The sequence below is a fragment of the Lissotriton vulgaris genome, chromosome 2_1 (genome assembly GCF_964263255.1).
Source record: "Lissotriton vulgaris chromosome 2_1, aLisVul1.2, whole genome shotgun sequence".
Taxonomy (NCBI): Eukaryota; Metazoa; Chordata; class Amphibia; order Caudata; family Salamandridae; genus Lissotriton; species Lissotriton vulgaris.
In genome coordinates, this window is record NC_141687.1 from 999,920,571 (window position 1) to 999,934,957 (window position 14,387).

At 46.3% G+C, this 14,387-nt stretch overlaps 1 protein-coding gene across 1 annotated transcript in view; it reads right to left on the reverse strand.

The window, feature by feature from the left end:
- Window positions 1-14,387, reverse strand: part of LOC147731528 (sodium channel protein type 2 subunit alpha-like) — a 951,803-nt gene that overhangs the window by 838,530 nt on the left and 98,886 nt on the right. Inside the window, exons 2-3 of the mRNA XM_086956592.1 lie at window positions 11,766-12,081; window positions 8,529-8,647 (exon numbers count right to left, since the gene is read on the reverse strand). Of these exons, the coding sequence (XP_086812718.1) occupies window positions 8,529-8,647; window positions 11,766-12,029 (383 nt within the window). The 5' untranslated portion in view covers window positions 12,030-12,081. The remainder of the gene's footprint in view (window positions 1-8,528; window positions 8,648-11,765; window positions 12,082-14,387) is intronic.

Sequence of the window (14,387 nt, forward strand, 5' to 3'; positions counted from 1 at the left end):
GAAACTGAACTCGGACAAAACGGAAGTCCTCATCCTAGGTCCATCCCCGTCGCCTGGGACGATTCTTGGTGGCCATCGGCCCTAGGAAAAGCTCCCATACCGACGGACCACGCACGGAACTTGGGCATCATCCTGGATTCCTCACTCTCGATGAACAGACAAGTCAACGCTGTCACTTCATCATGCTTCAACATCCTACGCATGCTCAAAAAAACATTTTGCTGGATCCCCACCGAAACAAGAAAAACGGTCACCCACGCACTGGTTACAAGCCGCCTGGACTACGGAAACACCCTGTATGCCGGTACCACCGCAAAACTGCAGAAAAAACTCCAACGCATCCAAAATGCTTCAGCCAGACTCATTCTAGACATCCCCCACACAGACCACATCTCCGCTCACCTGAAAGACCTTCACTGGCTCCCCGTCAACAAGAGAATAGCGTTCCGTCTCCTCACCCACGCACACAAAGCACTCTACGAACTTGGACCCGATTATCTCAACACGCGCCTTTCCTTTTACACCCCCACCCGACAGCTGCGTTCGTCCAACCAGGCTCTCGCCGCGGTTCCGCGCATCCACAAAGCCACCATGGGGGGAAGATCCTTCTCCTACTTAGCGGCCAAAACCTGGAATTCCCTTCCCATCCACCTCCCCCTTACTCAAAACCACCTTGCCTTCAGAAAACTGCTTAAAACCTGGATATTCGATAAGTAAACCTCCCTCCACATTCCTCAAGCGCCTTGAGACCCTCTGGGTATGTAGTGCGCTATACAAATTTTGACTTGACTTGACTTGACTTCGGTAACAATATATCTGTAAGAAAAAGTAGTTAGTATTAGATTCCTTAACTTTGAATATTCCCAGGCGTCAGACTGCATCCGGAAAATTTTGCGTAGCAGTACCCCTGCGCGTCGCGTCGTTGGCGCCGGGATGACGTCGCCGGAGTACTTAGACATCGTCCTCGCACGCTGACGTCAGTTCTTATACACCGCTTTTCCGCGCCAGAAACGCAGAGCCATGATAAAAACTAACACTGGTGCCATGAAAACTAGGGCCCTGAAAGGGGATGACCTTAACCCTAGATATCGGTTTGCAGAACGGGGAGGATGGGTGGGGTGGTAAGGTATCTAATACTAACTACTTTTTGTACATATATATCGTTACCGAAGGTAAGTAACTTGTGCATCTGAAAGAAACCGGTTAGTATTAGATTCCTTACCTTAGAATAGATACCCCAGCAATACCAACCCCGGTGGTGTGTCTGCGAACCAATAATCACACCAGAAAGTCCTGGAGAATGGAACGGCCAAAAAAGCCATCTCTCCGGACTTGGCTGTCCAGGCAGTAGTGTCTAGCAAACGTGTGCAGCGAGGCCCACGTAGCTGCCTGACAGATGTCCCGAGTGGAATGGGCACGTAGCCCCACAGGAGGCTCCTTCCGAGCCAAAGAGTAACAAGCCTTGATGCACAAGACGAGCCATCGAGAAATGGTCCATTTGTGCACCGCCCGACCCTTCTTAGCGCCCACGTAACCAACAAAGAGTTGGTCATCCACCCGGAACTGGTGTGTGCGGTCCAGATAGAATGAGAGCGCACGTTACGGGTCCAGACGGTAGAGCATCTCTTCCTCTTTCGAGGGATGCGGAGGCGGAAAGAAGGTGGGCAAGGTGATGGACTGCCCGATGTGGAAGGCTGTGACTACCTTGGGCAGGAAAGAGGGTCGCGTCCGCAACACAACTTTGTCCGGATGGACAGAAAAGAAAGGAGGTTTGAGAAGAAAGAGCCTGGAGCTCACTCACTCTCCTATCAGAGGTGATGGCAACCAGGAATGCAGTCTTAAGAGTAAGGAGACGCAGAGGACAGTTATGAAGTGGCTCGAAGGGAGCGCACATCAGATAAGTCAGAACAAGGTTCAAGTCCCACTGAGGCATCACGAAAGGAATAGGAGGGAACATATGAGTGATGCCCTTCAAAAACCTATTTACAACTGGGGACTTGAACAAAGAGGGCTGATCAGGGAACCTTAAGAAGGCGGAAATGGCAGAGAGGTAGCCCTTTAGAGTGCCCAGAGCAGAGCCCTGCTGGGCAAGAGAAATAAGAAAGAGGAGAACCTCTGAAAGAGGGGCAGAAAGGGGATCCACAGCCTTTGCTGTGCACCATGCCACAAATGTATTCCACCTGCAGGTGTATACCAATTTTGTGGAAGGACGCCTGGCTGCCAGAATCACATTACAGACTTCAGGGCAAGTCAAATGGCCTCAACTGCCGCCGCTCAATCTCCACGCATGTAAGTGGAGACTGGACAGGTTTGGGTGGAGGACCGTCCCCTGCTGTTGCGACAGAAGGTCTTCCTGAAGAGGCATACGAATCGAGGGATCGACAGACATGCGGAGTAGCTCGGGATGCCAGTATCTTCGTGTCCAGTCCGGAGCCACAAGGATGACTCGTGTCTGATCTTCTTCAACACTCTGGGCAGAAGTGGTATAGGCGGAAAGGCATACAACAGACCGCAGCTCCACTCGCGACAAAAAGCATCTCCGAGCAAGTGCCGCCTTGGAAATTCCAACGCGCAGAGCTGATGACATTGCTCGTTCTCTTCTGTGGCGAATAGATCGAACCAAGGCTCTCCCCACTGCTGAAAGAGGTCTTGCGCCACGTCCGAGTTCAGACACCATTCGTGATCCATCATGAACCGACGGCTGAGTTCGTCCACCCTGGCGTTCAGGGAACATGCCAGGTGTTGAACCACCAGGGTCACGCCCTGATGTTCCAGCCACTGCCAGAGACGCAGAGCCTCCTGGCATAGGGTCCACGACCCCACCCCGCCCTGTTTGTTGCAGTACCACATGGCGGAGGTGTTGTCCATGAAAACCTGCACTACACTCCCCCGGACAGAGGGGAGGAATGCCTTCAGTGCAAGACGGATCGCCCGCAGCTCCAGAAGGTTAATGTGGAGCCGGGACTCCGCCGGAGACCAGAGGCCTCTGATCTCCGCCTCTACCATGTGGCCCCCCCAGCCCTGGAGGGACGCGTCCGTCACAACTACGCGCCCCGGTTGGGGTAGGGAGAGGGATCTGCCGCTGACCCAATCACGGTCGGTGAGCCACCGCCACAAATGTCTTGCAGTGCCCTCCGAGATCAAGACATGGTCGGATAAGTTGCCCTGATGCTGGGCCCACTGAAACTTCAGGTCCCACTGCAGAGCCCACATACGCCACCTGACGTGATGCACCAGAAGGATGCCGGAGGCCATCAGCCCCAGAAGCCACAGCGTCAACCTGACCGAGACTCGGGATAACGGCTGAAAGATCGGAATCAGAGCCTGAATATCTCGAACCCGCTCCGATGAAGAGGAGCTTCTGAGAGGGACACATGTGTGACTTCGGCACATTGATGGAGAACCCCAGCAGGTGCAGGAGGTCGGCCGTTGTCTGGAGGTGGCTGACGACTGTCTGGGGCGAGCCCGTCTTCAAAAACAAGTTGTCGAGGTAGGGGAAGACTGAAACCCCTAACCTGCGCAGATGAGCTGCGACCACCCACATCACTTTCATGAACACCCGTGGGGCGCTGGTAAGGCGAAGGGGAGCACGGTAAACTGAAAGTGCTCGTGGCCTACCGTGAACCGCAGGGAGCGCCGGTGGGCCAGCAGGACGGGGATGTGAAAATAAGCGTCCTGCATGTCCAACGCTACCATCCAGTCTCCCGGGTCTAGGGCAGCTAAGACCTGAGCCAAAGTCAGCATCTTGAACTTTCTTTCCGGAGGAAGCCGTTGACGTTCCTTAGGTCCAAGATAGGGAGTAGGCCCCCTTTGCCCTTCTTGGGAACCAGAAAGTAGTGGGATTAACAACCACGTCCTACTTCTGGCCCAGGAACGCGCTCGATGGCCCCCTTGGCCAAGAGGGCCAAAACTTCCTCTTGCAGAAGTTGCAAGTGATCCCCCGACACGGGGCGGTACTGAGGTGGCATGGCTGGAGGGGTCGCCTCGAAGGGGAGGGAGTAGCCCCTTCGGACGATTTGCAGCACCCACCTGTCCGATGTGATGGTGCGCCAGTGGAGGAGGTGATGGCCAACCCTGCCCCCCACTGGCGTTAAATGGGCCTGAAAGCTCAGACTAGGAAGGCTTTGAGGCAGATGCTGTGGGGGTGGATGTGGACTGGCCGCGCCGTTGTCCCCTGTTACCGCCGCGACGGTAACCACGTCTGCCACCGCGCTGAATGTTAGTCTGCGGCCTGTGGCTGGCAGGACGTGTGGGAGCACCCCTCCCATGGCCATGAAAGGAGTGCTGGGCAGAAGATTAAGGATTCGTGGGCCGACAGGCCTAAGGACTTGGCCGTAGCCCTGGAGTCCTTGAAGCGTTCCAGCGCATGATCTGCCTTGCCGCCAAAGAGGTGGCTGCCATCGAACGGCATGTCTATAAGGGTGTTTTAATCATCGGCCGAAAAGTTGGCGGACCTCAGCCAGGCGTGGCGGCGAACCGCCACAGACATGGAAATCGCTCTTCCTAGCGAGTCTGTGGTATCAAGTCCACATCGTATAGAGTACCGCGCTGCGACTCTTCGCTCCGCGAGGGCTTTTGCGAGTTTTGCCTGGGCTCCCTCCGGGCACTCAGGCAGCACGGCCGCAACCGTATCCCACAGAGAGTGGGTGTATCGTCCCAAGAGGCATGTGGTGTTGACCGACTGCAACCCCAAACTAAAGGAGGAGAACATCTTCTTTCTGAACTGTTCATACCTCTTGGATTCCCAATCTGGTGGTGCAGTCGGGAATGCGGATTGGGAAGTAGAGGCCTGGATAACCAGGCTCTCAGGGGTGGGTTGGGTGGACAAGAAACTAGGGTCGCCTGGGGCCAGGCGGTGGCGCCTAGCGACGTTCCTATCTACAGGGGACCTGTAGTGGACCTGGACCAAGTGCCCAACAGGACTTCTGTGAGAGCCTCATTAAATGGCAGTAGAGGCTCTGGGGAACTTACCTGCGGTTTAAGGACCTCTGTGAGGATGTTAGACCTCACTATTGCGACGGGGAGCTCAAGAGCCAAGGCCTTGGCTGCCCTCATCAGCACCACACTATAATCAGCCCCCTCCTCCGTAGCCACGGTAGGAGGGGAGAAAAAACCAGTGTCTGGGGAGGTATCCAGGCCACTGGCTTCCCCTAGTTCCTGTGTCCAGTCCTGATATGACTGGCACTCACGTGCCAAGGGGTCCTCAGACCCCCCCCGTCTATCTTGTCGTCCATGTCCTGAAATTCAGAGCTAAAGGATGGACCCAGATCCTCGAAGAATTGCTCTTCGGCCGGCGCCGAATGCGGCGTCGAGCGACGCCGCTCCGACGCCGGATCCGGACCGAGGGGTAGACCAGGGACAGCGTTGTGCGGGGACGACGCCGGGGATGACACCCTTGGGGCCGATGCCGGCGGGGTCATAAGGTCGACCAGCGGCGACCCGGATCCGGAACCGGATCCAGTGGGGCTCTGTAGTAAAGGGCACCTTTCCTAATGAAATTACCTCATTTCCAAACATGGCAAATGGAAGCAGGATTCTGTGGGAATAATCAGGCTAGTATTACACATATGAATGATATCTTCCCCTCAAGGTCGTTCACTGCCTCCTTAAGGGAAGGATCCTGCATGGATATGCTAGATAATTTTCACTGAGATTAACAAGTTTCTGTCATGCGATTAAGCTTCATTGACTTGTACTGGGAGAAAACATATATACTAGGTTGAGTTTCTATTAACTTTAATTCTGTGTTCCAACTGACCGTTTTTTATTGAGAGTCTTGGTCAGTTGAAATCAGTTTGTTTTGGGCTTTTGCGGTGCTGCTTGCTAATTTGCATTAAATGCTGGTTGAAAATGGTGTATTTTGGAACCTCAAAGTGTCTTACCAAGGTAAGGAATGTATGCATAAAAACTGCAATGAGTTTTAAATTTGACTGTTTGTGAAGTTTGATCAGTAAAGAATAGAAAATCTTTCATGAGAGTTACTGCAGGAATAATGTTTGTAGAGGCCATGAGTTGTTACAGGAGACTTAAGCATGGGCAATTTATTCACCAAGTGATGCTCAATAATAGAATTCAAAGTCAGAAAGAGTTAAACCACCCTGCAACAACAAAGCTTTCATAAATCTGTCGGAAGAACTTGTTTTTTTATATCCCCATATTAACAGCAGAATAAATAGGCTGAAAAAAGACTCGAGGAATCAAAAAAGGAAAAACAAAATAGAATGGAGAAAGTTGGGCAAGCAATATTTGGACACCTTAGGTCATTTTGATTATGTTACAACTGGTCAGACTGATACTCAACCAATTTATTCTTTTCATTGTGGCAATTGAATGTACATACATAAGCCTAAATAGACTGCTGGTGTGACAAATCTATCATCTGATGTTGGCCTAAATTGGTTAAGACACAAGTCTAGTGGTTCAACTACATGCATGTGGTGTGCCTCTAGGAAAATAAATTTCTACTCCCAAAGTGACCTATCAGCCCAATAAAGCAGCTGTTGGTATGCCGGTGCCCTGCTCAGCTCAAGAAGGAATCTGTATGGATAGTAGTATACAATTACCAACATGGGAATTTTGGAGGCTGAGTTGGCATAGTTGGAACTTGAAGTTATTACCTGCCAATCACTGCACGTCAGTGGCAGCTGTTAAAGTCATTGAGCCATCTTGTCATCCTTTGACCAACCAGATTCTTCTAAAACCCACAAATCACACCCAATACATTTTATGCAATATCCTTTTTTGTTGAATCGTATTTTTCTTTCAGTAGAAACTAAGGTCCCCATTACGATGGCGGTGGGACTGCCACCGTCAGGTCACCGGTGGTGATCTCACCGCTATAGGACCCTGAAGAACTGTCCGCCGCATTACGATGACGGGCAGATGGAGGGTGGGCGGAGGGACTGACCGCCATGCATCCGATGGGCTCAAGGAGCCCATCAGACTGTCGGAGAGAATGCAATCCCTACAACAGTGGCAGTGCCTGCTCAAGCACTGCCATAGGGATTACAATCTCTCTTTCCGCCAGCCGTTTCATGGCAGTTAAACTGCCATGAAATTCCAGGCTGAAAGAGACTTGGGGGGACTGTAGCGGGCCCGCTTACCCGACTGGCCCTCCAATATGTACCATTGCTTATCACTGCACCATGTGGAAAGCACCGCATGGTGCCTGCCACATAGTGCATGGATATATCAGATGTGTCTGTTTTGACTGCGGCGTGTGCTGCAGCCCGCAGCACACGCCGCAATACAAAGTATAGATATTGCAACCACCTTGAAGGGGGTCATATTGTATTGTATTGTATTGTAATTGCATTTATATAGCACTTACACCCCTGACGAGGCATCTTAGTGCTTTTTCGGTGAGTAGCACGCCACTCCAGAACCCATAAAGGATTAGTGTTGAATTAGTATAGTGAAATATGAAAGTAATTTAAGTGGTAGATAGGTTAGTCAATTATTTGGATTCAGTATAGTGGAATGATATAAGAAAGAAAAAAAGGTTTGTATTTATATAGCCCTTGTTACCCCTGATGGGGTGCTGGAGTGCTTTCATTGGCGAGCAGCATGCTACTCCGGAAACCCATAAAGGATTAGTGGTGAATTAGTATAGTGAAATATGAAAGTAATTTGAGTGGTGGATATTAGTCAGTTATTTGCAGTGAGAAGGATGGCGGAGGGTTAGAAGAGGGAAGCAGGACCGGAGACTACTAGTTGGGCGATCCTGCTTCCCTCACGGTGCCAGTCAGACGTAAGTCCGACCTGCATCGTAATGAGGCCCTAAATCTTTAGACTACTTCTGTATTCAGAAACTGTATTAATTCCTTATTGAAGGAAATTCTTATTTGAGGACGGTATATGCTGAGTAATTACAGATTTTGCATGTTTTCCTAGCAGCCTTTGTGAGAGCACATATCGCCATTTAAATAAAATATAATATAACAACCAATTACTAAAATGTGGTTTTAAAGTGCTACTTAACCCATATTTACAGGACATAGTTTTACTAGGCTGAAAAGCCCAGCGGTGAAGTTAAATTATATGACCTTCATAGCAATTATAAGATATTGAATATATTCGGTCTGAGCTCAGCTGAGGTGTATTTCAAAAAGCGTACACATTTCTTTCCTGCAAGAGGTCATCATTTGATTGTTATTGGTATAAGTGATGCTTCTCGTTGAGAGGGTCACCTCTAGAGTAAATCTTTTTTTTTTTTTTAACTCCCACAGTTCCAACATTCTTGTAAAGGGGACATAGTACATTGGGATATTACATTATTATTGACCCACTTCTGTGAGACCTGGCAGCAGGTGTGATTTAAAAGCAATGCTCCAAGATGGCATTCTCCATTGGGTAGCCTCAATGTGCAAAACATGGCGGAAGGAATCAGACTAGCCAAGGAATATATAACCTACAAACACAATGGTACATTTTTAAATACATGAAACAATTGGCAAATGTTATTTATTTGAAGTAAAATATGCACTATAATATACACTCATTTAATACCAAACACTTGAAAAGGATATGAATGTACCAAAATTTTAATAGCTATTTTTCTAACCGGATTGAAAGGATTTAAAATGTACAAGGCAGAAGTGGCACTGAAGCGGAAGATTGCCTTCCCTCTGTTTAATACTATAAATGTCTGTAAAGCAAGCACAAGATAAAACAGCATTTAGAAATAGCCAGAATCGTCAAACTGAACAATCTTCATTCTTCACAGCACGTAACTATATGTAACTTGTGTGATAAGCAGCATGGGAAGCAGTCCATTTACATTTCTAAAGGACTCTAGAGACACGCTCATTTTGGCACAGATTAATGTTATGTTGGACTGAGCAATATGCTGCAATGCAGATTGCAAAAGATCGGTCTAGTTATGGCAGCCAAACAAATTAATTCATAATAATCTGTGCTGTTCCAGGCCTGAGTAGCATACACTCTTACAGTAAATACATTTAATTACTCACCGGCATATGTTTCCATTTAATTTCAAATACTGTTGTTAAACCACAGGAACTATGTAATATTTCCTAGAGCAGTAGGCTGTAGCATTAACACATAATAATACAGACTATTAAGTGTGTCAGAAGGTAGAAGAGTTTCCTAAATATTTACTTCCGCTCCCTAGTCTTCCAAACAGTATGCAGACTGTTTGCTTCATATTCCTTCACGGCGGTCATTTTCTAACCTGTACCTCGTTGTGTAATTAGACACCACTGTAGATGCAGGTAGCAAAGTAAGAAAAAGAGAATTGGATTTAGGCGGGGGGAGCCCCGTTAACTAAGAATGAAACAAAAAGGGATAAGAAGGCTCACACTTAAAAAAAAAGACAAAGAGCATGACACTATAGGGAGGCAGAGGTCATAAAAAGAAAAACATACAGGTCATGAAGAGTATACTTAGAAAAGACCTGGAAAGCGATGTCACTCATCCCTAAACAGAAAAACACGAGGAAGAGTGGCTCAAAATAAAGGTAAGAGGAGTGAAGAAGGAGGAACCTGGGTTTGAGCGAAGGGGCCCAAATAGACATTAAGTGGTGCGAGAACTTAGCCATTGGATGTCAGCTAGGCAAGTTTCGGCGAGAAATGGAGGGGCTGAGGCATGCAGTTTGGAGGGTCAACACTGAGGGGCGCATATCACTGTCACGGTTATGATTCCAGTCTTCAGTCAGAGATGGGCACTTTTATAAGGTGTTGGATTTGCTCCCAGGATCAGGCTGGTCAAGATGGAGAGAAGACAAGTTAGGGCTGTACCTGTAGCCCTTTCTGTGGCCAGAGTGAATCAAGCGGGAGAAGATGTTGGCAGCTTTGCAACAGTAAAAGGGCCCACAACTGTGCCTAGGTGCCAGGTGGATAAAGTCACTCCGAAATAAAAGCTTGCCTCAATAAACTGTTGTTCTGTCAGGGCCAGCTCACAGTTGAATGGTGAGTGAATGATAGTAGAAGAGGGGGGTATGAAGTGGGAAGTCAAACACTCTGTGATGAGGGGATGGGAGAGTGGCATGCACAGATGAGAGGCCCTTCTCCTCAGAGGCAGTGGAGAAGGGGCCAAATCTCTCAAAATGGCAACAGGGACAGAATCAACTCTTTAACCTACGAGAAGCACAGGGTTGGGAATTGGTCAACAGCCGAATCAACGATAACGTATCCAATCAGAGAGAAACAGGAGGAAAGAACATCTTTAGAAAAAAACATGTATAAAGACAATAGGACTCTGTTTGGTGGTGCAGGCTGCATAGAAGTACCTGAATAAACTACCTTTATTACTAGTGTATCTAAAGAGTAAACTATGCAAGTTATTCACATTTGTAGAATTCACCAAAGGACAAACATCAGCATAAAGCACAGGTTGGTGAATGTCCTGTGGTGAAAAGTACTAAAACCCTTTGAAACTGCATGTTACAGTGAAGTGGTAGTTCTCATTCCAGCAGTGAACGCCCATTTCGTGCTACAACTGGATGACAAGTGCCTACATGTTTGTACACCCAGTATTACCAGATGCAGTTAAACCCAGATACAATTGTACCAGCAAAAAGCAGGTAGAAATCACGCTCTGTAATGGGAGTATAGGTGGAGCAGTTCCTTTCCCGGTGTGCCCGCAGAAGTCAAGTTCTTCCACCAGCCATGAACATCCTTTGCCATTCAGGATGTTTCGTCCCATGTCCAGGAATGTTCTGAGGAGGTGGGGTTGAGGTATCAGTCTAACCCTGTAAACAAGCAGTGACTGGAGAATTGAGTTAACTATTTCCATAGAATTTTTGTCCTGATGTATGAAATTTTCATTTGCAAAAGTGGTCACAAATAGCACACAGACTTTTTGCAAATAGAAAATAATTTTGTGGACCGACCTATGTACTAGTAGATTGGTTAAAAAAAATGTGAATTGTAGTGGATCGCAATCCGACCTACCTAATCAATATTCATCATGTAGGTCTCAAATTGCAACTCACTATAATCAAATGACATCACAGGAATGGTAGCCTCCTGGGGACAGCGATTGTGTGTGGGAGAAGTATAGTTGGGTGGAAGAGACAGAAACAGATTACTTAATCAACAGGATAATTTACAAAGCACTCTGTAATACATAAGGCAGGGCAAGTTTATTGCATGGCTTTCGTGAGTTTCAAAGAGTAAAATATCAAGACTGTAAACACATTGTGGGCAAACACAAGCACAGTTTTCTGTCCTATATTGTGAATGTTCATATCACATCCTGTGTGTGTACATTGTGTCAGTGCTGTACAAATATAGAGACACGATTTGAACTGTTAAAAGTCATACAATATATAAATAATCAAAATATTTGTGTTCTGTTGATAGAACATATGTCGTGCATGGAAAATAGAAAGTAGAAATTGACTAAGGGCCTATTCTAATGTTTGGCAGGCTAGTTACTCGGTCATAAATGTGACGGATATCCTGTCTGTCTTATTATAAGTGCATCGTATCCTATCTTGTATTAAGACAAATAAGATACCCGTCAATTTTGTGATGGAGTAACCCATCTGCCAAACTCCAAATCAGGCCCTTAGCGTAGACCATGTAACTAGTCAAAATATAGCCTGCGAAGTATGAAAATAATATAAGAACATTTTCCTTTGAAGAAAAAACATTTGAATCAAATGTAATCAGAACATTTCTTGAAATTATTAATAATACTTTGGTGAAACTGAGTTAGTTCCTTAAGCACACGTTTTGAGTCCGTTTGTTAACCACTCAACAACACAATTACATTTACTGGATGCAATTTCTAACACTCACTTTCTGATTGCTGTAGTAGGGATCCAGGTCCTCCAAGGGCGTGGAAACCATTCCTTGAGGTATTTCTCCATAAATAAATGGCAGTGATTTCCCTGCTTCCAAGTCACTATTTGGCTTTGGGCCTTCTTCCTCATCATCTCTTTCATTCTGTTTGGGTTTCTTTGCTTTGTCTTCGGCAATGTGCCTCTCAATCGTTGCAAGAGACTCTCTGGTAAAGTAGTGGAAGCTGTCAGGTCCTGGTGGTACAAGCCGTGGCTGCGCCATCTTTTCATCCTGCACTTGTTAATTATGGCTTTGCTCCTTTCATAACATAACACTAACAAAAACAGAAGACACACTCATATTAGTCCTCAAAGAACACCTACAAATCATTTGCACCCTGTAGTCCCTGATCAAATTACTGCAGCAAATTATTATATCATTTTTATACATTTAAATTCTATATCTAAATTCTAATGACATGCATGTTCTGGAGTTGATGATATAAACAATCAGTTATAATATTACTTGAACTCTTTGAGTAGTTATTCCATTCTCAGTTACTCTTGTATAATGCAAGGACCATCATTTTCACATATTGCTAGTGTGCTAATAAGGGCTGGCAGCTGTCCTTCTTTGAGTAAGAAGTGCTTGTATTTCAAATATTAGAGCTCCAGACCATGTTAAGCAGTGCACCTGTTATCAACTTGACATTTTTATCTATTAGGCAAAGCTGTCAAGCACCAAGAGAGTCTCCTGAATTATCTGCAGTTCGAAAACTACTATTCGCTACAAAAACAGTATCACAAGGGCAATGAAAGATTTCAGGCACATGAGATTCATAACTGGCAGGCAAAAAGGAAGATATTGATGTCTAAACTATTACCGTCAGCAACATTACTATTTTTGTGCTCAAGAGACATTGGAAGAAATGTCATCATAGAGTCACATGGAATGAAGAAACCATGTGTTCCCAAGGTAACATGTCTAAACATTAGATTGGGTGTGAGAGTCCATCTTCCAATAGTTCCTATTTCTTCTGAATGTTTAACTAAAGTATGGACAACTACCCCATTTTTTAAAGTAGTACATTCCTTGTGTGATGATTCACTCAGAGGCTCTTTACAAGTGGTGGCTACTATATCTACTTTTTCCACAGTAAGTGATTTTCTCTGAAGGTATTGTGTGCATCTGGGGACATTGGAGGAGAAAATGCTACTTACAATTATAGGATCTGAAGGGACTGTGAGCCACAAGCTACATGATTGTATGGAAGGGGTTGGATCCTGGATGTCCAGTAATTGCGTTAAATTAAACTCAGGCAAGACTGAGGGCATTTTATTTGGTAATGATGTTAACCTGTGAACCCCTGAATGTTGGCCTGACTCCCTGGGACCCCCGCCTTCACCCTCTACACAAGTGAAAAACCTGGGAGTGTACTTGGATGATAGATTGGACATGAAAAGGCAGGTTAATGCCATGGTGTCATCGACGATGTTCACCCTCAGTACCACTAAGAAAATTCTCCCTTTTCTGCCTAAGGAGAGTCGGCAGACGGTGGTTACGGCATTGATCATGTTGCGACTGGTCTACTGCAACAGCCTCTATTTAAACATTCAAGAGAGGCTGTTGCATAGACTGCAGATGATGCAGAACACTTCTGCTAGGCTGATATCTGGCATACCAAAATTCTCTCCGATCTCTAGTGAAATCCGCAGACTCCATTGGCTGCCAGTGAGGCAGCGAGTATATTTTAAATCCTTGTGTCTCGTTTTTAAGTCACTCCAGAATCAGGGACCACACTATCTACAGGATCAACTACAATGGTATCAACCAGCTAGGCCCTTACGCTCATCAGCTCAAAAATTGGTGAGAGTCCCACCAGTGAAAAAAGCTCGCTGGGGTGAGAAAAGCTTTGTGGTAGGTGCTGCAAAGTTGTGGAACCAGCTTCCTTTTCACCTTAGGAACTGTACGGATTTGTTACCATTTAGGAGAATGCTCAAAACGTGGTTGTTCTAGTCTTATTCCTAATCTCTCCCCTTCTCAGGATAGCAGATAGCGCCAGGACACCCAAGGGTAACAGACGCGCTTAATAAAACAATGAACATAACAATTAACATAACATATCTTAGCTCTTCTTGGACCTCTCTATTTTCCCTGCCTACTTTCCATTGCTTTTGCCGTGATGGTAAGGCACTCATGGTGTTGGGATTGGGGTTTATCTTGTTCCCACTTTGTGCATATTGTTTAAACCATTAACTGCTCCATTCATCTTGGTTTATTTGTTCTCTTCTTAGGGCGATCAGTGCCACCTAGTGGTAATAACAGGAGCCCCCCAGGCAAATTAACACCTTCCTCTTTTATAACCATAACACAAACCTGATGCAAATGGTGATATCACTTTGTAGGTTAAGGATTGGGACACACCTAATATCCCATTCCATTTCAAGATGTAGATATCTGGAAAGTGTTATCAAGTCAACTGTACTTTGATAGAGAAAACAAATCACTTTACAGCAAATGAACAGCCGTTTGTAGGACTACAGACAACTTCTAGGAACCTTTTTAAGGAGTAGTGTAGGAAAGAGTAAGATGTTCGCCAGTTGATTTAATAGCGTATATATGGTCAAGATGCATCTTCTC